General features: G+C 34.0%; 1 protein-coding gene across 1 annotated transcript; it reads right to left on the minus strand.

Moving 5' to 3' along the window:
* Window positions 1-479: 479 nt before the first annotated feature.
* LOC110022313 (rhodanese-like domain-containing protein 4, chloroplastic) lies at window positions 480-19,657 on the minus strand. Its single transcript, XM_020721188.1, has 8 exons — window positions 18,950-19,657; window positions 18,081-18,183; window positions 17,868-17,951; window positions 17,124-17,198; window positions 16,682-16,756; window positions 16,471-16,551; window positions 1,196-1,378; window positions 480-737 (listed from the first exon to the last, which is right to left on the minus strand). Exons 1-8 carry the CDS (start codon window positions 19,534-19,536, stop codon window positions 690-692), a joined length of 1,236 nt encoding a protein of 411 aa, XP_020576847.1. The 5' UTR covers window positions 19,537-19,657; the 3' UTR covers window positions 480-689.
* Between the last annotated feature and the right edge of the window lie 6,164 nt (window positions 19,658-25,821).

Consider the following 25,821-nt stretch of genomic DNA (forward strand, 5'->3'; position numbering starts at 1 on the left):
ACAGGTGCATCCAGGAGGATGCTACGCAAACAGCCGCGCTCAGTGAAAATGTGTAAGTCTTCACACAGTGTAGATGATCGCAGAGTTCACGGTGATCGCTTTCCAGGGCACGTTAATAGTGCGTGCATCCGAAGCAAAGAGTTGTGACTGAAAGGAGAGGAGTCATTAGGCCACTCGACTGATAAAAAGAGTCACGAAGTACTCGATTTTCTTGAAAAGAGAAGGGAGGTCTTTTCTTTGAAAAGTGAACTAGAGCCTTGCTTGATCCATTTAATGATCCCGTCCAGCACATATATAGGAATTGAGTGTCATGTATATAAATCTTCCAAGAATATAAATGTGAATACAAAAATAAATATTTTTTTCAACGCCCCAAAAATTAAAATATTAGCATCTCCAATGCAATGCCCTCTGCATGTATGTGTGTGAAGAGAGGGAGGGAGGGAGAGAGGGAGGGAGGTGAAATCTGTAAAATTTAGTTGAAAACAAGCATGACATTTTTACTGTAACCCATAATCAAGCCAACAAAGAAGGATTTAAACTGCAGTTACAGAAAAATCATTTGAGATTGAATTATTGCATCTTGAAAACTAAATTTACATACAAAAATAAACTTGATCTCTTCTAGTTAGGAAAAGATGAGTGCAGCAGGGAACCTCTGAGAATTATTGATTGAGCGGTTTAGGCTTCTATGGCTGGGAAGGAGAAGGTGAAGATGGAGGTTTGAAGTCTGGATACTGCAGAAAAAACAAAAGTCTACATAAATATATATGAAAAGGTACATTTTACGATTAAAATTTAAAATAGTGATATTTTGGACGTAATATAAAATATTTCAGCAGCATAAATGTAAGAAAGTGAAGTTTTAGTGTTAGATAGGTAAATATAAAGGAACTGGGTTGTATGTATGTAAATGCCCCATACATAACATTCGATTCCCATGTATTTACATATCTAACACTGATACTTCAATTTTTACATATATGCCACCATATTTATGCATGGAAAGTGCATTTCACTTTTCTAAGGTTAAAATAGTAGTACTTTAGATGTGATATGAAAGATTTGTGCGATATAAATGTAAAATGTAGAGATTAAGGTTTAGAGGTTAGATATGTAAATACATAGGAATGCAGTGGTATGTATGTAAATGCCCCAAAAATAAAATGAAATCAAATAGAAAGGAGAGAGATACATATGGATAAGGTGAAAGAGGCGTCGGCTTGCCGGGTTCCCCGAGCTCGGCTCTGGGAACAGAATTGACTTCCAGAGCTGGTTCTGCTTCAACATTCTGTTCTGTAGTAGCAGGAGATTCTGCTGGAGCTGGGAGACTGGCTTTGGATGTATCTTGTATTGGTAGAAGAGCTTTACCAATCATCTGAGAATATTTAGATCAGTGTCAGCAAAGTAAATGATTTCTTTCAAGTGCATAATTTAAACAAAAATATTTACATACAAACCATTCAATTCTTACATATTTAACACAAAACTTTACTTTTTACATTGATACCACCCAAATTTTTCATATAACATAAAAAAATATCACCATTTTAACTTTTAAGAGATGAAATACATCTTCTCATGAATAGGTGAGCTGGAATGTAAAAATTTAAGTTTAGATATTAGATATGTAAAAACATAAGAATTGAGTGGTATGTAAATCTTCCTGTAAGAGAAAATGAAATGAAAAATTAAGTTTAGATCTCATAGAAAGAGGATCAGCTTTTTACTTTGCTCTGTATTTAAACACAGGGCATAATTTATGTCTCATGGAAGTCATTCATATGCTTTACTTCATCATAAATATTGGAAGCAACTAGGTTGCCAATTCAACATAATAAAATTCCTCTATTTTTTACAAATATTTCAAATATTTCAAATACTCTTCCAGATATTTTAAATACACTGCATTTCAATTACAATGCATGTCTTTTTCAGCAAATCAAACAGCCCACCAATCTTCTTTAGGTTACGTTAAATAGAATTTATCAAATCCGATAAATCCGGATTCACGAAAACCAGGGTGCGAAGGAGGAGCATGTGAGAGATGAAAGAATAAATCCTCCTCGCAATAGGCTTTTACTAAATCCGGATTTACATTGTAAAAGAGATGGAACGCAAGGGAAAAAGAAACGGAATGCGCAAAAATTCAATTTAACGGAGCAATAGATCTAATTCTAATTTTTTTAAGTTTAATCCATGGCTAAATCTACCAAACACCTCCTTAACATCCAACAAAGTATCTTCAATTAGTTTATGTACATTCATACAAATCAGTGAGTCATATGAGACGAGCAATGAAAGGTCAAAGAAGGGTCAAATCACTTCGTAGATAAAGGCTGAACATCCACATAATTTGTACATAAATTTTAAGTAATTACTTCACATCAGGACCCTATGGTCTGTACGAAAAGAAGATAATTAAGGAAATAAATATGGGCTAACTAAGCCTGCTCGGCATCCTACTCATCAGCAGAAGGTCCATAAAAGTGAGATAAACTTAGTGGAATAATATGAACATAATAACAGTAGAGAAACACCAAAATGACAAAAATAAAAGATTAACTTTAATAAAATTAGATCTCTCATGCTAATTTGATCGACATAGTGAGTCACAAGTGAGTCAAGCACACTCGCAAACTTGTTTAGTTGTCTACCAATATATAATTCTTTGTTGCCGAGTCATAAACACTGTAAAATATTAGAAAGCATCATGTGGTTCTTCATATAAATCAGATAGCTCCATCCCATACAAACTTGGGAGCCATTTGGGATCATTTGGTTTTTATTTTTGTTTAATTGTGTTTATGTTTCGATTTGAAGCAAAACATGTTTAGATATTTGATTAAGATATTGTTGATTCTTTGAAAACACTCAAAACACCTAAAAGTCAATTTGAGTGTTTTCAAAAACCTTTTTAATTGTTTTTATAAAATAAAAAAAAAATAAAAAACATAAAAAACAAACATATTTTTAAAACAAAGGAGAAAATAAAAATGGAAATAAAAAATAAAATTGATCCCAAAAAAGCCACAAACATATTTTTAAAACAAAGGAGAAAATAAAAAATAAAATTGATCCCAAAAAAGCACTTATTGACCCCAAATTTAAACAATCACCGATCAAATTATCACTCATTGGCCAAATCTTCAACGGTCCTAGGTACCATAGCTTCAATTTTCCTACTTAAAATTATTAACTCCATGGGGTTCAACTTGAGCAATAGTTATTCGCTAAGTTCGAAGTTAATGTCTCAAAGCTATCGAGCATGGTGTTTACATGGCCAGTCTTAAGTTGCTTGGAGTATTTCCAAAGTTTTGTTGATTAGTTGATATATAACAAAAGCTTATTTGCCTAGCTCAACCCAACACAAGGGAGACTTGAAATAGTTCTCTTCATCACATCTAGCTCCTTGATTATTTAACTAATAGTGGCCCAATCTCAAAATTATCTTAAAGAAAATCATGGCACATTCTAGTTGGTCGTGTTGGTAGAGCAACCTCTCTGAAGGTCGTAAGTCCTCTCAGGTTACGGGTTTGAATGCCCATTTTTAGGGTGCAATACTCGAATATTTAACACACCTAGGTATATATTCTTATTAAGCTCCTAGTAGTTCATATGCCATCACCTGACATTATGCCACTCGACAAACTAACAAGTACCCCTAAGAGGAAACTTAGGGCAAATGAATCATTTGTCAAGTAGATCTTGTAACCATTCCTTCAACTCCTAAAGTTCAACCAAAGCCACTGGGTAAGGAGCTCTAAAAAAATGTGTTCCTTGATTCTAAATCTATGGTGAACTTTTTCTCTTAGTCATGCAATAAATCTACTTGGTCATCAGGGGAATGCATTATGTTTTAAAAAAAGTACAACTCTTTGCTAGGCATAATTTCTCTTCCCATCATCTAGCATGTACAAGATATACAATTAGTGTAAAGTATGGTTAGCATCCCATGGAAAATCATTCCAGGAGCTTGCATAGCCAACATCATAGGTAGAATCCCCCGATTCTCTGCTAAGAGAGTAAGATTAAGTTGTTCGAGATCCTATGTTTTACCTTTACTTTTGGCAATAAATGATTGGAATATGTTGAGTCAACAAATCAGTCCTAAGTATCACATCAAAATCAACTAATGAAAATGCAATTAATAAGGAAATGATCTATGCTTAAAATGCAAGTTTACATGCACATATGAGGAAACCTTGACATCTCTTGACATCTGGGTGATCATTTTGACTTCCAAGGTACTAGACTCAGATCCTACATGCCAACTCGACTATGAATAAACATGATGTGTTTGAATCAAACAAAATAAGCAAAAGGTACGAAGTACAGTGTAGCTATCACAAAGTACCAATTCTACTTCACTTATTAAAAATTTAATGTGAAGGTTCAGGATTAGGTTGATCAATCTTATCGATAGATGAACTGCTTTGTTATGCAGGTCAACTAACGCCCATCTTTGTTAACAAGTCAACATTTTAGATTGAAATAGATACTCCAATTGGAACTAGGTTGGGACTTCTCAGCTTCTTTTATGGGCAATCTCAAGCTATATGTCCCAAATCCTTGCAAAGATAGACTTGTGATGTCTTAATAAAATAGGGTTTGTCATTTCTCCACGAAAATTTCAAGCAGAGAGTACAAATGAACTGTATTGCATAACCATAATTTAATCTATACTGCTAGAGCCTTCACATTAATGACAAGTATTGTATTCACCATATCATATCCTAGAGAGGTATACTTGCCTCTCTTATCTAACTGGCCACTTGATTGATATGAATTTAAGTAGTTCGTGAATGCTTAAGATGTTTAGAGGTGATCCTGACTCCAATAGGATTGTAAGTCCTTATAAAGTAAGTTCAACCCTTATAGTCATAACTACTCATTTTCTCTCAATTCCATGAGTATCATCCCATTATTTAATAAGAATGAGTCCTATCTTCACTTTTTTTACATGAATAGAATCATAGGATTCCATGTTTGTTTCCTTCTCTAGAGGCAAGTATAACCATAATTATTGCGATTAAACTTTTAACTTGATTATCTTTATTTAAATAATATGCTACATCATTTTGCTCATTTGATCGAACTGAGATCACTATATGTGTGTGTGTGTGTGTGTGTGTGGTGTTGGTAGAGAGGTCTCTTTAAAGATCATAAGTTTCCTCGGGTCATAGGTTCGAATTCCCCTCTGACCAGTTTTCCGGTAGTGAGGGTGGTCCTTGAATATATATATATATAATCAATTTCATTCATATTATCTTATGACATACTATATAATATAATATATGTATATTTAAATAGTATATTATATCTTTATTAAAAGAAGACCTAACATTCAAACATAGACTAATTAAAAAAGAGTATATAAATCATTAGATATCAATAACTATTAATGCAATTGATTGAGAAAAAGAAAACTACTACTATAAATCTAAGAGTAAGAACCTAGATGAAGATTTATTTGTTCTTGAATTTGTTTTGGCGTCGACTCTTCTAAAATATTAATGCAATTGATTGAGAAAAAGAAAACTACTAAACCCAATCTAAGAGTAAGAACCTAGATGAAGATTTATTTGTTCTTGAATTTGTTTTGGCGTCGACTCTTCTAAAATTGATTCTTAAAATAAGCATGGGTATTGATATTACTAAAGTTAATTAATTATTATTTTAATCAACTATTAATTTTACATCATTTAAGTATTAAATTTTCATACTTTCTAGCATAATTAATATGATTTACAGGATAATATAAATCATTTTAATATATAATAAATATCTAAAAACAACCCTAACCTTTTTTTTGTTGCCAACACCCGCGAACTTGTCTTCTCCTCTACACATGATGCTCTCAAGTTGCAAGTTGTTTCCATCTCTGTTAGTTTTTTGCCACGTGTAAGCCATCCAATGAGAAGGTTACACATATTATAGCCAACCTTCAAGTATCTTGTGAGTGAATGCATAGTGACTATCACCTCACCTAATCTACATACACATATAAGGGATGGGATGGCAGATGATGGTGAATGAAGATATGTTATGATTGGATCTTGGCCATGGTGAAATAATGAAAGCCAAGTATAGAGGTGAGCAATTGAATGGTAGGGATAGAAGATACAAGTCATAAATTATTAAAACAAAAGAAAAAGAAGAGTACAACAATGAAAAGAAAATTGCATTCACCTATATTTATTAAAATAAAATATAAACATTATTCCATAGGCAACTCACCCATCCACACCCTCCATGCAGTGTCAAATCATTTACATGATTCCAAATTTATGCTATTTTCTAAAATAATAGTATCACATATATATAGCTAGCCATTAGTAATTATATAAATAAAATATATCAATAAAATTTCATGGACCAGCCTTTAACATAAAATTTAAAAGATTTACATCATAACATCATTGATGCAACTCCTACAAAATTTAAACGCTCATACAAAATAGAGAAAATAAGTCTACCTCCCTAATTTACGTATTGATCAAAGTGACAGAAGAGTGGCCAATTTCTTTATTTGAAAATTGATTTTTATTCCAACAAGGCTATATTTTCACAATAATTCCTTAATTTAAGCTTTTATTCGAAGAATTAATTGTGGCAAAAAATTTTCATGCATGGAAATATCTCATCTTGAATCTAATTAGAAAGAAGCACTATCATTGATGCAGAGAGAAGGACCGGAATTTTCGTAAGATTATTTTTGGAAGGTTTGGCCAAACTTACATTATTTTGTATTTCACACTCTCCCCTCTAAGAACATAAAGACAGAATAATAACATTTTTTTTTTCAAAATCTAGTCCAACAGCCATACTCCATTGATCTTCCGTGATGAATTAACCAAATATAGTGAATAAGCTCATCAAGTCACTCGGCTAAATTAATCTAATCAATCAGTCAGATAAATCAAACTGGATTAAGGTTAAAATGTCTTAGCATAACCCTAAACTCTATCTGGCTTACATAGACTGGTTGAGTAGAACAGTCGGCCACTCGGTCATGTCACCCATCATTTTGTCAAGTAAAAAATTCATTGTCGAAAGATAATTAAGTAGCAGGCTTCTACTAGTTGGCCAAAAACAGTAACATGACTTTCACAAACTAGGTAGACAATATTAACCAACTAAACAACACTCCACCAATTGGCACACATAAATGCAAAGAGTAAGAAGCAACCACTTGCAAGGAAAAAGCACTTACACAATCATAAAGAAAACACAATTTATTATGTAGATAAAGGCAAATAGTCACAAGAGTTCTACAAAAGAGCCGAATCATTATTTTAGCTGAGGCCCAATGGCTGATACGAAAAGATACCAAATAAGAAAATAAATATCATCAAATAGGAAAAATCAACCTCCCACTCAACCCATCATCTAGACATAAACAATGAATGATAAAGAGTGAGCAAAATTAAGCAGAATAATAGTCAACATATTATTGAAAGAACCACTGAAAAAGTACTATAAATTGTGCAAGTTACGCTTCAAACAAATAATGATCCCCACTCAATTGCTAAGTAAACCTGAATGTCACCCTATTAGTATGACCAATCCCAAGGTGGCTTATAAATGGTACTTAGCAATTGAGTGGGGATCATGAATGTCACCAGACGCTTACACATAAATGCACAAAAGCCAATTATGCCCTTAAGCAAATATTTAGTCATCCAGTCATACCTTATTCTTTATTTTACTTTCATCATATCAAAACAATATATATATTCAAGAAACAATAGAACAAATATATTAGGCATCCACTCATTTCATCATCACAACAAACAAAGGAGAACATGCTGAGAAATCTTCATAACAAGTGCAAGAAAAGTACTACTAAAATGGGTTATGATTTCTCAACCAAAATGAACACAACGGTACCTAAGATTATATAAGAGAGGCAAGTTAGAGGTCAAGGATTGATCAACTGCCTACTTGGTATTCAGCTAGGACACCAAATCATGGCAACAAATTTCAACTGAAAAGCAGATTAAATGCATCTATCCTAGAAATTTACTCTGCAAAGAATATGGCTCTAAACATAGTTTTAACTCTAGGGACCGAAGTTTATCAAAAGAGGAAGATTTTAAGATTAATTATATCACAGGCATATTCGAGAACACTGTATCAAGTATAGATAGACAAATTAAATCGAAATTAAAATAGATCATATTGGTCTCTATAAAAGATAAATGTGTTTGATGTCCTAGGACCACGGAAAATAGGCTCAAAGATATCAACACGAATGCAAAAGACAGACTTATAGCCCCACATTGTCGAGAGAAATAAGCATAAGTTAAGACTCGCAATGTCATGTGTTGGCATGTGTCCGTATGAGAAGAGATGACTACACATAGGAGAAAACCTACCAGTGGATATGACAACCCTAGTCAAGATCTTGCAGTTCCATCATTATGGCTTATCAATGCCCTTAGTCTACTTAGTCATATAATGATTTGAGGATTCTTATTAGTAACCATAAATCATCTCATCCAAAAGAAACTTCGCAGATTAAAAACGTGGACCTGGTCTTAGGCCAACAAATGAAATATATAACTCATTACCATGTATGTGAGAAATTTCATCTACTATCATGAGTGATGATATACATATTTAGGCTCACAAGGTTACCTCTGCTCTATGGTTGAAGGGTAAGAAAGAAGATACCTTCTCCATATAACGGAGATGACAACCAAATGAAATTATAGTTTGATCATATTGGTCTTTATAAAAGATAAATGTGTTTGATGTCCTAGGACACGGAAAATAGGCTCAAAGATATCAACACGAATGCAAAAGACAGACTTATAGCCCCACATTGTCGAGAGAAATAAGCATAAGTTAAGACTCGCAATGTCATGTGTTGGCATGTGTCCGTATGAGAAGAGATGACTACACATAGGAGAAAACCTACCAGTGGATATGACAACCCTAGTCAAGATCTTGCAGTTCCATCATTATGGCTTATCAATGCCCTTAGTCTACTTAGTCATATAATGATTTGAGGATTCTTATTAGTAACCATAAATCATCTCATCCAAAAGAAACTTCGCAGATTAAAAACGTGGACCTGGTCTTAGGCCAACAAATGAAATATATAACTCATTACCATGTATGTGAGAAATTTCATCTACTATCATGAGTGATGATATACATATTTAGGCTCACAAGGTTACCTCTGCTCTATGGTTGAAGGGTAAGAAAGAAGATACCTTCTCCATATAACGGAGATGACAACCAAATGAAATTATAGTTTGATCATAGGAAATCAAGTTCATAATATCTTCTCAACATAATAGAGAAGATATGAAAATGTATAATGGGATTTAAAGCATGATCGTGTGAGATCAAGAAACCCAAAAATCTCCTAAATGGGGAGATAAAAAAAGAATAAAAAATGGGACTTACAATTCAATCACATATTAGTAACCAAAGAATCTTATCAATGTGGTAGAAAAGAAACCTCAAGATAGAAATGACGAGAATTATAACTCAATCTTGTGGGATAGAGAAACTCAAATGACTTCTCAATGTGATAGAAAAAGCCATGAAAAAGAAAAGATAGCTTACGGCTTGATCATGTATGATCAAAGGAGCCCAAATAACTTCTCCATATAATAAGAAAAATGTTAAAAATAAGACTTGCAACTAAATATTTTTTCTGTTACAAAATGACTTTCCCAACTGGATGGGCTCAAAAGTGTTGCCTACGCGGTGATGTCTAACTATAAGCCTACAGAAGCTTAACACAAGCTCTTTAACTACAAAAGCATATGATTGAACTAACTTATCATGCGCTCAAAACATTAGAGCATGATAAAGTTCAAGATTTTATTGAATGAGTAATCTTAGTTTATCCAAATTATTAAGTTCTTTAAGTCGTATACGAGCTTTCTATTTTTTATTGAGTTTTGGAAAAAAAAATACATTGCAAAGGGAGCTCAATTTTTGAAAAAAAGATGGCCGCCCCAAAAGTCAATGCATAAGGAGTCAAATTTGTTGACATATTACATTGTTATCATGTGGAGCCTTATTGTGTTGTTTAAAGTTCACTCAAAACTTTGCAGTAGGACTCAAAAAGGGCTTGGAAGAAGCACTGGAAGGGACTAAGAAGGGCTGAAGTTGGGCACTCTAGCAGCCATAGGGGGCACCCAAACACCTATTTGTGGGTTTCCCGACACCCAGAAGGGCCGCGGCGGCGGCCCAAGAAAATCCAGCCCTTGAAAACGGCGTTGCAGCACCTGTAACTAGTTTATGCAGTTCATGACTTTAAGTTTCAGGTTTCTTCACTATGGGAAGGGTGAGCAAAGTAGCGTGAAGCGGTGTATGCATGTTGTGGGTGGATTTCTGTGATTTCTCTCATGTGATCGAGAAAAGAGCTTTTGTGAGTTTCAGGATTGTAGAGAAGATTTGAGTATATTGTAATGTGTACATTTCTCCTAGTTTAATAGTGAATTTCTTAGTGTTGTGTGACTCAGTGCTTTTTTTCCATTCTTGGATTACAATTTAAATCCGTCTTCTTTTCTAAGAGTTCTTGTTTGTGTGCTTTTGTTCAATTTGTTTGTTCCAGAGCTCTCAAATTTATATTTTTCCACAAGTTTTGGGAAGTTTGAAAATCTCCCAACATATATTTAATCCTATATACCCATTGTTCCTCTACTAATTTTTCATGCTACGCTCTTATTCATAGATGGTACTTTTTAATCAGCTGAGCCAAAATTTTATTAAAGCTACAACAAGTATATTGGCTTGAGGATAGTAATTGATAGAGAATTGACAATCTATTCGGTCATGATGAGCAAATCTATTATTCATTTTCATACTCCTAAAAGCAATCTCAATGTCTAATATGATTATTCTAGACATATCAAAATGATATATATTGTGGCCTCTAAATGCTGTAATAAAATTCCCACTCTAACATCCTTGAGGGGTATGGCTTTTGCCCACTTAGGAAAGTATTTAATGGCTACCAAAATGAACATATGATCTTTTAAAGAAGGCAACTCAATAGGTTCAATGATATCAGTACCCCAACACTTACAGGAGACCATGATGCAACAATTGGGTAAAAGGGATTTGGTGGTCAGAGTAGGGCAATTCCATGAATTCGGTATTGGTGACATCTACGAGCATGCTCAATATAATCTTGCCTTAGAGTTGGCAAATAGTAACCTAGTGGTGAGTACTACAAATTCCCACTTATATAAACCTACTGTAACTCACGCATGTTTCATCTCCTACGAGCTAGTGTAACTACATTTGATAAAAAACACGAGTATAATTTATCATTCACATTGGTAGATGAAAGTCCTCACTTCTTTATTTAAATAGCTAAAGAAGAATCATAGCTAGTTTGCCCTAATAAAGATAATCTATACGTGGTCATCTCTAATCAACCTCTTCATCAATCATTATAGTAAATAAATTTCTTTTGCTTAAGTGTATTTTTATTATATTTATCAAAATATGCAGGTAGCCAGATGCTTCTATTTTGGATCATGATGGTCATATGTAAATGTTCAAGATTAACTAATTCTTTTGTTAACATAGCTGCTGCATCAGCTTTACCATTTGAAAATGAGACACACTTAAGGGTAACAAAGGGCATTCTACTTTCTCTATAACATCGTGGTTCATCTCTAGAACTACAAAGATCGGTGCTAAGCAGCCTTTCTCTATAACATCGTGGTTCATCTCAGCTAAAGAGTCGTCAAATAAGGTAGTAAAGGGCATTCTACTTTCATTTTGTATTGATTTGAGCAAGAAAGGCGTGTAAAGTATAGAGGGTGTTCTTAAGATTAAAATCTCAAGAACAAGTGAGTGCATCAAGTGTTATGTTATGTTAATAAATGCCTCTCAAAAACTCTTATCCAAAAAAAAAAAAGTGGACATTTTTCTTTGAAAGTGTTGCAAAAGGATTACATTTGCCAAATATATAGGTTTTGATACGAATCATCTATATAATCTTGTCTCTATAATAGGGAACCCAACTGGGTAAGGCTCTTTGCTTGTTCCATTTGGAAAATAGTCTTAATCTTAAAAGAGCTTATCTCAATGTCATGTTGTCAAACTATGAAGTCAAAAAAAAAAAAAAAATCTAGAACACGCCTCAAAAGTGAACTTTGAAGTACTCTTCTTAAGGTCAAATTGTCATAGACACATGAAGATAACCCATAAATCATATAAGTGATCATCATCAAAATTGCTCGACCACCAAATCATCAACATAACATTTAAATTAGTTATGTACCAGAATATCAAATATATGTTTTGCCATATATTTATCATCCATTAATACATAGCTCCTGCAGTTTTAGACCATAATGCGATAATAATATACACCATAAATGCTATGAAACTCTCATCCTTAGGGTCCATCTATATTTGCTCATATCCAAATGAGCCTTCTATATAGGAGAATATGCTATGGGACAATGGCATATCAACCATAAGCTATAAATCCTGTAATAAAAATCTTCTTTATGATATTTTGCTCAAATCATAGGAAACAACAAACAACCAAATAGGGCCGTTCATTCATCATACAAGAACCCTAGCCAAGCATATGAGGTATTTTTCTTCTCCGATAAAGCAAACTTCCATCAATTTCTTAATCTTTGTGATGATTTATTATTCACTTTCTAGAAGCATTTATATAGGGGCTTGTTTAATAAAAGCTAAATCAAGCTTAATAACAAGTCCTATCTCTACCTAGTATGTCCCTAATCTCGACTTCATCCTCTGTCTCACCCTTGCACCCATCCAACAAATCTTCCCCCTTTTGAAGGAAGGCATACAAATGGTGACTATGCAGCATACAAACTACACTGTGGAGAAGAAAGACAAGAAGATGCATATTCTTGAGCACATAATACTCAAAATCATTATAAATGCACCTCATTCACAATAAACAAATGGATACCATTGAGAATGCAGTACTCTATACTAGCATACATAGACTTTATACAATAATACGTTGTAGAAGAATTAATCTCATACTCACATAGTCATGGCCTTCCCATCAAGGCCCCTATATGAAGTATTAGAATCTATCACATGAAACATAGCCATAGTCTTAAGATCTCCAAACTATAGTAGGCAATAGAGACAAGAATCTTCAGGTTAATTAAATTAACAGACATGTCAGAATCGTCAACAATGTTGTTCAAACAATTTTCATTTACCTAAATGTGACATAAAGAGGACAATTATATTCTGTAGAGCCCAGAAGGAGATCTTAATAAAAAAAAGTTGGAAACCTTTTCAATATAATGAGCCTCTTTCATGAAAAAACTATAAAATATGCATGATAAAGCTCAGGCTTTAGTAAGGAATTCACTAAGGTCTCTGGCAATGGAGGGAATAATATCAATAAATCATAAATGCTAAGTGTTGATGGAAACAACTAAAAATGAGAAGGCGTTATACTCCACGCTGTAAGGAGCAAGTTAACCATTCTCTTGTGTGAAGAAAGTTGAGAAAGGATGCCATCCTCCAATGTGATAATCATTTTACCCATATTTTTGGAAATGGATTGCGATTTTGGAGGTGAAATGACCATAACACTAGACAACAAAATCTGTTCTATTTATTAACACTCTGAAAATGTGTCCTTTTATAGAATAGAAGTTGGACCTGGTGACGATCTTGCCTTAATGAATTAGGAAGAAGGCATACTTTGTCACCAGTCATTAGAATCATAAAATATACGAGAACATTCATCATTCATTTTATCAAAAAGAAGGGATATATCATGAGCAACAAGGTTGACAGATTATTCTTTTTCCCATTCCCCAAGAAAAATTTCTTGCAGATGTCTAATTCTCCCTTCCAGATCATCATCTTTGAGCCTTATCTGAGGGACAAAATGTCATCAAGGACACGGTGGTGAATAGTAAAGCTATCAAAAACTAATGCGCTTAAAAGTATCAGGAGCTCTAACAGGAGACAATTATGTGTCCATCCTAGGTATCCACCAGAGCCGAACACAATCATCATGAAAATAAAAAACCAATGGTTGTTTGCCACCATTTTTGTCTACATTCAGCACGCCAACTAGCCTCATAAAATGCTAGTGGGTGTCTACACCTCAATATCTGCATGTGTTCACCAGAAACATCTATTTCTGACTCTATCCCTATCTCTGTTAATGTGAAAGCAAATCTTGAAGATCACCTACAAGCTTGGCGCTCTGATCTCTCACAATGGAGGTAAGTTGTAATCATCAGAGAACCCACTATTGTAATGAAGCAACTCCTCTAAGGCTAGCTACAGCTATATGAGCAATCAATTGTCATATGCCGACCGGACCATATAAACTACTCAAATGAATAACACCCCTAATCCTCTAGGTAAAAATCCATGATGTCACAGAAGTGATCCTAAGAAAAGAGTATAGACGAATAGGTCACCTCGATGCAATCCTGAATGCAGTCTCCTCACTACTATCAGTAAAGCCTCAAATATGTTCTTTATAACCACTATTGATTGTGATGCTCCAATAATCATTCCAGTACCCTATTACATGACCTTTCAGCCCTTCTCCCTAGTTGAACAATAGCAAAACCATCAGTATCAGAGGTACCTACGACAAAGGTGGTGACGCCATCATGAAGGCCAGCACTAGACTCCTCCAGGGAAGACAACCTAGTGAACATAGAAAGTTTGAACAGATATCAATCTCAGTATTAAAGTGAGACCTCTTCTTTTAGACTGAAAGAAGCTCATCCACATTGTTAACAAGGATCACAAAATCAAAATATATCCTCGAATCTTTTTTCTGAAGAGGTCATATGGTTGCTACCTCAATAAAAGTGGGGTTATAGCCGGGTGATGGCAGCCTGGAGACAGCCATGCCTAAATTGTCTGGTGGTCTCTCTCTTAGATTGATCAACAGTGAAAATGGGAGCCTGCTTATCACTCCTATGAAAAGCTCAAAACTAACCCTAGTACTCATCAACATCTATCATTATCCTCAAAGTAAAATATCATTCTGACTAAAAATATATCTATAGCATCCAATTCATTGCTGCCATTACATCTTAATTGGTTTAAGTGATATGAGAAGAACACTAGATGACTGAAAAAAATGTATCAACTACATATGCATGTTACATAACAGGACTGCATTAAAACACAAACATTAGATCCAAAGATAGAGAAAAACCATTTCAAACAGAGTCTTTAGAAATCTATAAGCTTCAAAAGATGCTTATGGTATTGCAGTAGATGATCGATCATAGCTAGTCAAGGTATTTTATAGTCATGTGGGGATCAATTAGAGGCAGATTAGAAACATCAATTTCAAAAATTCATCCTATAATAAATGCGGATTTAAAAGTTCTTTAATTGTGGGGCTCGAAGTTTTCCATTGAAGGAAGCTCCTAAAATTAATTGCATCTCAAATATATTCAATAAACGCCCCGACTAAGGAGTCAGTAACCATGTTCAAGCTACATGGAATTGTTAGAGGTTTGGTTGGACCAAAACTAGAATAAACTCAAATGCATTGGAATGGACACAAAAGAGGGACTTACAGCTCCATATCAACTGGAGGGAGATGCCTAAGAATGAATTCACAGTGCCAACACTTAGCCGACCCCACATAGTGGGAAAAGGGTTTGTTGTCGTTGTTGTTGTTGTTGACACAGCAAGATTAAAAGCTGATAAGTCATGTGTTTATATTTAACATAATAAGCTCGCATGTTTAAATCACTACTCTTGATAGGACAATATACTAGGTGTATTTTCATTTTAAATAAACATAAACCATTAGTGAATGATGTGCAGCTCTAGGACCTATTTGTCACACAAGAAACCTAGGCAACATCAATGTATCACAAAGCAATTAATGCAGAGCAATGAAAATACTATAAAACAATAGGATATGGACATAAAAGAGAGTTAAAATACTTTATCATTTATTTTTGTTCAATCTGTTATCCTACTGTTCCCTACAAAATATGTGTCAACAACACAGCATAATAATATCATTACTCGGCTTACATCACATGAGAGATCACACTATACATGAGCAGCCCTCAGCCACAACCAGTTGAAAGTATGATCAAGCACAAACAAATATAAGGAATTAACATTAATAAAGAAGAATTTATAATTTTATAAAAATGCAAGCAAATTATGGGAATGCAATGATATGACTTTATGTGAATACAAAAAAATTAAGCAAATCAATTATTGAGTACCATAATTTACTATATGTACAAAAAACAAACACAACAAGCATTGATTTCTAAAAGTAACATCAAAAAAGGATCTTAATATTAAGCAAATCATAAAAATCTCCAAATAACATAATATAATTATGCAAGAAAAGTATGGTGTGGAATCTTAGATTCACATTCGAATTAAATTATTCCTGTTAACATGAAATTGAATTTAATGTTACATGAAGATTCCTTATGCTTATTTGTTCACAGGAGGTATACGTCATACCTTTATCTCATCAGCAAGCTCCTTGGGAGCCACCTTGGTATTCAAGAACTCGTCAACTTGCTGTAGTGTTACCTTGCGGTCCTATTAACAGAACATATAAATTTAAAATTCAATTTTGATGAAATACAAATGATTCAATATAAAAAAATGGGACGCAAAACAATTTTAAAAGTAAAAATGGAAAATTGCATTTGGTGATTTGAAGACAAACTTCTGCAAACAAGAGCTTCTTGGTGATGAGCTGTATGAGAGCAGCAGTGCCCAGCAGCTGAAGTAAAGTTTCTATCTGCAGATAAATGTTAGTAATTATTTGATGAACCCAGAGGAAAATAGATATTGTTTGGTTTCATAAAATTGAAACAAAAGAAATTTAGGGTATTTATATACATACCACTCAATTCTTATGCATTTACATATCTAACTCCTAAATTTTGCTTTATACATTTATAACACTCAAATTATTCATATCAAATAAAAAATACCACCATTTTCAATTTTTAAAGAGTGAAATACACCTTTTCATGCATAGGTAAGGTGGCATGTATGAAAAAAATGAAGTTTGGGTATTACATATGTAAATGCAGAGGAAATGAGTGATATGTATGTAAATCTTCCAAAAAATGAATATTAGAAACACTGAATAAATCGATAACCTCAGTGAAGGCAAACAAGCCCAAGCCAGTGGCAGCTGCTAGACCAATAGTGACAGGTAAACCATCCGACGTCTCCTGAACATGAATGACACTGTTGCTAATTCATGAAGATGGTTTAAAATTATAAATAGGAAATCATTTTCATAGAGTAGTAACAATTGCCAAAGTTATATATTGAAAAATCAGCAATTATTTAAAAATTTTATATACTTACGGAAACAGCATTGGAATGGAAAACTAGATTATCTCAAGCCTTCTAAACAAGACATAATCTAGTTAAATAATGCATATACCTTACAGCTATAAGCTCAAAGGTTTTATTTTGATGCAGATTTGATAGTTAGCTAATGCTTTTCAACTAAAGCAAACCATCTTCATTATATAAAAAGGAGCAATTACGTACATAGCACTCAAAACATTGCTATTTACAAATCTATCACCCTCTTTCATTCATTTTCCAGATCCTCATTCAAAAACCAAAATTCAAAATGAAACCTCAACCCATATTTTTCATTTTTATCAAACTCTCAATGGTTTAATCGTGACGTGCATAAATTTATCAGTTATTCGATCATTCAAAAAATAGCCTGGAATCTAATCTTGTAAATAGCAATACTTCAAGTTCGATGTATGTAATTATCCCTACAGATAAAAATAACAACAACAACATTGTGTATTATTCAAAAAAAATTATATTAAAAATAAGCAAAGAAGAAATTACTCATTAGAATAGTGAGAGCATACCCCAATGGAACTAAGTGCATCTGTTAATTCACTAAAATCAGGCAAGAATGTCTTTTTAGGAGATGTCCAAGGAAGGCCACTATTCTGCACAAATAGTTTATGCAAATAAGACCACAGAAACTGAAGTAAATTACTCTACACCGCCACATTTCCATAAAAAAAGGGTGCTGATCAATGTGATAACCCTACAAATTATTGGATTAAATGAGCAACCTTCCATCCTCGAGGTCCTTCGGCACCATCCTTTACTGCAAAAGCGGCTTTAAAACCATTCAGAGTTAGCAATTCCGCAACCAATTCAGAGTTCCCATCAAACCTGGCTTTCATCAAAACATTCCACAAAGTCAGTCCTAAGTAAAACAAAAGAAGTGCAACAGAAGATTTGATTAAATATGAATGTTTAGGTGTTAGATATGTTAATACATAAGAAATATGTGGTGCATATGTAAATGCCGTTTCTTTTAGGGGCATTTACATGCGTACCACATAGTTCTTATGTATTTACATATCTAACAACTAAACCTTCCTATTTACATGTATATTATTTAAATCTTTCACATCGCATCAAAAATACCATTATCACTATTGTTTTAAAATTGTGATACACCTTTTTAAGCACAAGTTTATAACACCAAGGTGTTACGAGTGTAAATATCAAACTTTGGGTATTAATTATGTAAATACATAAGATTTGTGCAATATGTATGTAAATATATCTTAGATTATATCACCTCAAAAATACCACTCTTTGGACTTTTAAAAAGTGAAATACAACACTTTTTCATGCATAGGTAAGGTGGCACAAATGTAAAAGTTGAAGGTTAGGTGTTAGATATGTAAATACACAGAAATTAAGTGGCGTGTAAGTAAATCTTCCAAGATATGCATCTTGTTTATATCACTGTTTATGATATAATTGAGCATCCTGTTCTAGCATGCATTCTCATGAAGAAACAAGGTGAACCCAAAACTATTTAGCAAAAAAACATAATCTAACTTTAGTTCTCGCAAATAAAAGTTCAAAATTCCATATCATAATCATCAAAATCAAATAAAAACATAATCCTCGAACTCAACCATACTTATCAATGACAATCAATGTGGTATTCCCGGGATCCTTAAACTTCAAAGAAAGCTTTTTCAAAAACCCCGCTTTATCTTCCCTTCGAAAACTTATGGCCACCGCCTTCTTCTTCAATCCGCGCAGGTCTGGACTCCCCACCTCCTTCAACTCCTTCCCTTCCCTTACATCGAGCAGCTGCACACCCTCATCCTCCGCAAGCTTCGCGTACGCGCTCTTTGCCGACTCCACTCCCCAGGACTTGGAGCGGCCCAGCGTCTGTGATATAATAACTGGAACCAGCACGACTGCAACCCCTCCAGCGACGATCAAAGGGTTCTCGGCTCCGAACTTCACAATCCCATCAACGATCCTGGCGAAATCGAAGTCGTTCGAGGAAGTTGAGAACCCTAGAACCTCGTCGTAGGTGAGAGCATTCGATATGCCCGCGAAGCAGAGAGGTGAAGAAAGAGAAACCAAGCCCTCGTTGAATCGGCGGAAAAGGGAAGCTGAGGGGTTCAATGTTCTGATGCGGTAAAGAGGTCTTTTGGAACTGGAACTTTTGGGGAGAGGAACTGGGGCGAGACTGGCGACATTGAGAACCTTCATAGCATTATTATGCGGGTGGGTTAGGGATTTGGGGTTTACGAAAGGGAAAGTGAGGGGAATCGAGGGGCTTGTGAAGAATGAAGTTGGTTGGTCCTCAGTGCTGGAAGGATGGACGAGGTGAGGTTGAGGATGATGACGTGGGAGGAATGGATGGGAGGAACAAATGGAATGACGACACGTGGACAGCAGAGGATCAGATGACGGGGAGAGAGTCGGACAGCTGGACATGATCAAAAGCCAAATTTAAACACCTAGTCTTCTAATAAGATCATTAGATTAGTGATATTTAATATGATCAAATCATCAAAGACAATTCTCTCTAATCTTATCTATCATTGCAGCTACACCAACCATCTCATGGATATATTTGTTTCACATTTTTGTCTTTTAAGTGTAAAGTCACTCATCCACCTAGACATTCTCATCTCATCAATACTTAATTTTATGCTTATCTTTCATAGGCCAACATTATGTTTCATAAAGCATTGTTGGTCTCGCCAGTATCTTATTAAATTTTCGTTTAAGCCTAAGCGGTATTTTTCAATCAAACAAAAGGTCCAGTGCATTCCTCCACTTCAACCATCAAACTTGAATTCTACTAATAACATTCTCATTTATTTCATCGTCTCTTTGAACAACCGCGTCACTAGATTTACTACTACTAAAATTACATTCTATGCATTTAATTTTAGATTTACACGAACGAAAGCCTTTAGACTCGAGAATTGACTTCCATAAGTCAAGTTTTTTCCTAAACTCTTTCTTGAGTCTTATCCACCAGAATGATATCATCAACAAAAAAATAAACATTGGGGCACATCATCCTGCAATTTTGTTTAGTTAGAACATTCATAACTAAAGCAAAAAGAAATTGGCTTAAGATCTTTCATGTAATCCAACTAAAATAGGAAAAAACTTGGTCAATCCTCCTGTTCAAACACAAGTAAGTAATAGCTCTAGTATATATATCTTTAATGACTTAAATATAAGTCATATAAACATCTTTCTTTTCTAGAACTCTCTGAAGTATTTCTCTGGATGCCTTATCATGATTTTTTTTCTAAATCAACAAAAATCATATGTTGATAGTTCTTACACTCTTTGTACTTCTCCATCAACCTCTCAATAAATTTATAGTTTCCAAAGTAGACTTGCCCAACATAACGTCTTAACTTATGTTCAATTACTCTCTTCCATAATTTTAATATATCACACATTAACTTAATGCCTATATAATTTACACACTCATTTGCATCTCCTTTATTGTTAAAATTAGAAACCAAAAAAGAAAGGCAGAGGTAGTCCTAAAAAGACTTGGGCACATTGTATTAAAAATGATCTTAATCTATTAGAATTAAATTAAAATATGTCACTCAATAGGACACAATGGAGAAAAAGGATTCTTGTAGCTGACCCCACTTAGTGGGATGAAGGTTTTGTTGTCATTATTGTTATTATTGTTGTTGTTGTATTAAATTTTAAATATTTTTAAAACTTTTGAAGGTTAAATGAATTAAAAAAATACATATGTAGTGCATAGTTTGTATGAATTTATATTGTCGCACGCCTAAACTTCGATATTTACATACATAGCATTTTAGTGCTTTAAACCTATACATGAAAATACGTATTTCACTTTTAAAAAGTGATAATAACACTATTTTTTAAGTGATATTAAATATTTGAGTGTAATGTTTGTTGACCCAATTTTGAACGAGTTCATGCAAGTGCAAGTGGCGTGTCAGTAATACAATGAACTTGAGCCAAAATTGTTCCCAAGATGATTTAAATGGTGTGTGTAACTTGAGCTCAAACACTAATTTGAGTATCCTAAATCTATTTCTTAAAAATGTGATTTTTAGTTTTCTTGTTTCTTTTTTTAGGAAAATTTAAATGCAATAAGGATCTCCTATGATTCTTACTTCTTAGTTGATAAAACAAATGCGAAAACAAAAGTTTAAACAAGGTAAATTATCAATCTAAATCAAAATTCCTTTAAAGCTTCGGTCGATAGCTACAAAAACCTAAATTTCAAAACTCAAAGGATAATTGTGCACAAAATAGTTTCAAATTCTGAATAAGCATATTTCTCTTAGTGATTGTAAAGTCTTAAGGACAATATGTCTATTTTGCTGAAGTGATTCTGTAAATTTTTATGCATTTTAAACACTAGTATGGTTATTAGAGATGAAATTCTTGCACTCCTTGCCAACAGAAACTCAAAGGAATAGAGAAGATGGGAAAACGAGATACAAGCCCAAAAACAAATAAGAGGGAGTTTTATTAAAGGCACTTCTGTTAAATTTGGCTGCAGCCATTTAAAAAAACTTTGCCAAGGGTAAAAGAGTAAATGCCTTTTATATCTGATGTATTTAGCATGAACAAGGACTGCTTCGAGCTGGAGGTGAGCCACATGACAGGAGCTGGAGAAGCAGAGGGAACAGGCTACAAAGATTTACAATCAATTACAAGGCTATAAAAAAATTATATCATATTTAAAGGTTGTTTTAATATAAATATTAAGATTTAAATCTCACCCCAACCCTAAAAAATCTTTGGTTGCATGCCTAGGGTAATATTAAGATTTAAATCTCACCCCAACCCTAAAAAACCTTTGGCTGCATGCCTAGGGTAAGCTTGTGTTTGATTTGTTCGCTAAGTTAATGAGTCCAGCATGAACAATTTTTTTTTTGTGCTTGATATAGAAATGAGTCGAACACGAACAAAGATTTGTTTGTTCGTGTTTGACTTGAAATAATTAAATTATATATATATATATATATATAATTGATGAGTAGTATTTTTAAGAAAATTGATTGACTACAAGGCTACAAAGATTTACAATCAATTACAAGGCTATAAAAAAATTATATCATATTTAAAGGTTGTTTTAATATAAATATTAAGATTTAAATCTCACCCCAACCCTAAAAAATCTTTGGTTGCATGCCTAGGGTAGTCAAAACGACTCTTTGTTTGCGAACAGCTCGTGTTCGACTTATTAAGCAAACCAGTCGAACACGAACACATTTTTTGTGTTTGAAATATAAATGATTCAAACACGAATAGTGATATTTTTTAATGAGCCAAACACGAGCGAGCCCAGGTGATGATGTTGAGTTGTGGGAAGCTTTTCTGTGAGGATGTCGACATGTCGGTCAGTTGTCATGATGTTTTGGAGGTAGACATGACATAGTTTTAGATGATTACAAATAGAATGATAGTCTACATTTATATATTTGGTTTGTACATGGAACACCGGGCTGTGCAGAAGCACAATCGCAGAGGTTTTGTCACTAAATATAGTGATCGGGGAGAGATCAGGCCCATCAGGGTTTTAATGAGTTATGAGAGCAGAAGTCAAAACCAAAGGAGTTTAGTGATGATCGTAGCAATTGCCTTATATTCCGCTTCAGTAATAGATTTTAACAACTGTGTATTGCTTTTGGCTGACCATGAAATTAGGTTGGGACCAAGATGCAGAACCATGCAGTAAATTTCTTGTCTGTTTGGTCACTTTTCCAATATGCATCTGTATATGCCAGCAAAATGAGAGATCTTTTCTGGATAGGAAGGCCATAATTTGATGTTCCTTTGAGATAGAGTAGAGGAAGCTTAATTTTTTGATAGTGCAAAGTGTTAGGCTCATGCATGTGTTGACTCTAAAAAAGTTAACTGCGAAAGTGATGTCGGGCCGAGTTATGGTTAGATATTATATGGAGCCAATAATCTTCGGCATATAAACATGTGGGTCAGATAAATGAGTGATAATGGTAGTGTGATATAGGGATGTGTGGGGAGAGGTATAAGAACGAATTTGGAATTAACCATGCATATAGATGTGAGTAATTCATTGAAATAATTGGCTTGGTGTACAAAGTATCCGGTGAGAGTTTTGTGAACCTGTAGACCCCAAAAATGAGAGATATTGTCGAGGTGTTTGAGTTTGAATTGTTGACCAAGCTTGTGCATCAAGGTGAGAATAGAAAAGTTGGAATTTTAGGTGATAAGAAAATCAACAACATAGATTAGAAAATATATTTTGATATTGTTGTGATGATCATGAGAAGAGAGAGATCTTCTCGACTGAGAGTACAGTGTTGACTGATGAAAAATGGGCATTTAAAATTAAGCATGAAGGGGTTAATCTTTGATTTAAGTGAAGCATAGGATTGGTTAAGTGCCTTTTGGCCAGGAGTGAAATCAAGTCCACTTTTAGCCACTTAGAAAAGTGTACTTTTGCAGTGTTGACATAGTTTGGGTGCCTTTATGTGGAGAAAATTCAAGATTTCATGTAAATTAAGGTGATGTTATTTTGGTGTTATTCGGGTTGTATTTCGACAGCATTAGATTTGAATCGCGGATGCGGTGTTATTGATCATGTTATTGTGGGCATAGCAGGGTGCTATTGGCGATGAATTGGAAAAGACGGGTGTATTGGGGCATTTTCCACGACAAGTTGGTGTTATTGGGGGATTTAGCGCGGTACCGCGAGACATGACTTGTAGTATTTGGGATGGATCGTGGTAGTATTGCAGGGTTGCAATGGTGTGTAGCAGGGTTACGACGCTGTATAGCGGGGTTACAGAGAATGGTGTTACTAGTGGAAGTATGGAGGTTGGATTATGGGTCTGCGGCATTGTATAGCGGGATTACATGCGGTGGTAGTGTGGAGGTGTTTCCGTGGTTGTATTTTGGTGTTATTGAGAGGTTTGGAGGTGTTTCCGTGGTTGTATTTTGGTGTTATTGGGAGGTTTTGTTGTTGTTGTTTATGATGTGGTGTTATTAGCATTGAAGTGGTGTTATTTGAGTGTTGTTGGTAGTGTTGCTGAGTGTTAATGGTTTGAGTTTAGCCCAAATCAAGCCCAAACCAAACCTAAACCATTTATCTACTTCAATTCAACTCTTATACACATGGCACAAGACAGTTGGTGAATTTGATGATTTTCATGAAAGAAATTTGAATAGGAATTTGGCAATCTTTTGGGTTTGTGTGGATATTAATGTGAATTGAAATGGGTTTTGAATGTTGTGTGGAATTTGTTGTAAATTGATATGGCTTTGTTAATTTGGCGTCCATGAGAATTGTATTCAAATTTTTTATTTGAGGTTTGGGTTTTTGGTTAGTTTGAAGTGGATTTAAGTGAGTGTGTGCATGAACAAGCCACCCAAGATTTCCCTAAGGCCCGTTGATCCAATGGGAACTCATTCATGAATCTTCACATGTTGATCTCAACCACCTAAGTGTTGGAGGTATAAGACCACTCATGTGGGATTTCAAAATGAGTCAGAAGATGTTTTGAATTTCTAGGTGGGGTGGGTTTCCTCACTAGTCTTCTAGGATAGTAAATAGGAAACTCCTGTGGCTAGAGCCTAAGTTCTATGAGAAGAATTTAGACACACACACACACATATGTATGTATGTTTGTATGTATGAGCTTTTTTTGATTCTTTCATCTCCTTCTTTTTCTCTCATGTATCATGATTTCTATAATATTTGAATTGCAGAGTGTTTGATGTATTATGTCTTATTTATATAAGAAGATAAAAGTGAATTATAACCTTGTAATAGAATTTCAATTATATGGTATAGTTTTTTATGTTTGCATCATATCTTCTCCTGCTCTCTTATCTTGTTGCACTTAACATGTCTAGGAATCTTAGCAACTCATGGCAAAATCTACTTTGATTGGAGATTCAATTTTTGTTTGTAATACTTTAATGAGTATTATTCAAAAGAATATCTCACTGAATAATGCTACCTACTGCATTACATAATGCTCATGTGATTTGTGTTGAGTGATTAAGTGATCTAAACTACATCACCATGACTATTTAAACCTTATGTATGGTGATAATTTTAAATAAAATTTATTTTTGTAGATATTATATATTATTTTTTATAATCAAATATATTTTAAAATTAAGTCATTTACTATTTTGGCTATAAATGAGGTCAACATTTTATAAATTAAAATTTATTCGTTATACATAATTATTCTTATATAATAAGATCTTCAAAATTATTTTCTTAAAATTAATATATCAAAGTGATGTGTCTTATTTCACTTTGATCCTTAGAATGGGGTCAGTTCCAGTGATTCCATCAAAATTATTTGGATAACCTTCATCACACACTCACTTAAACATAGTGCTAGAGCCTTCACATTAAGGACAGGTATTGTATTAACCATATCATATCCTAGAGAGGTGTACTTGCCTCTCTTATCTAACATGCCACATGATTAATTTATCATCACACACTCACTTAAACATACTGCTAGA

The sequence above is a fragment of the Phalaenopsis equestris genome, unplaced genomic scaffold (assembly GCF_001263595.1).
Source record: "Phalaenopsis equestris unplaced genomic scaffold, ASM126359v1 Scaffold000180, whole genome shotgun sequence".
NCBI lineage: Eukaryota > Viridiplantae > Streptophyta > Magnoliopsida > Asparagales > Orchidaceae > Phalaenopsis > Phalaenopsis equestris.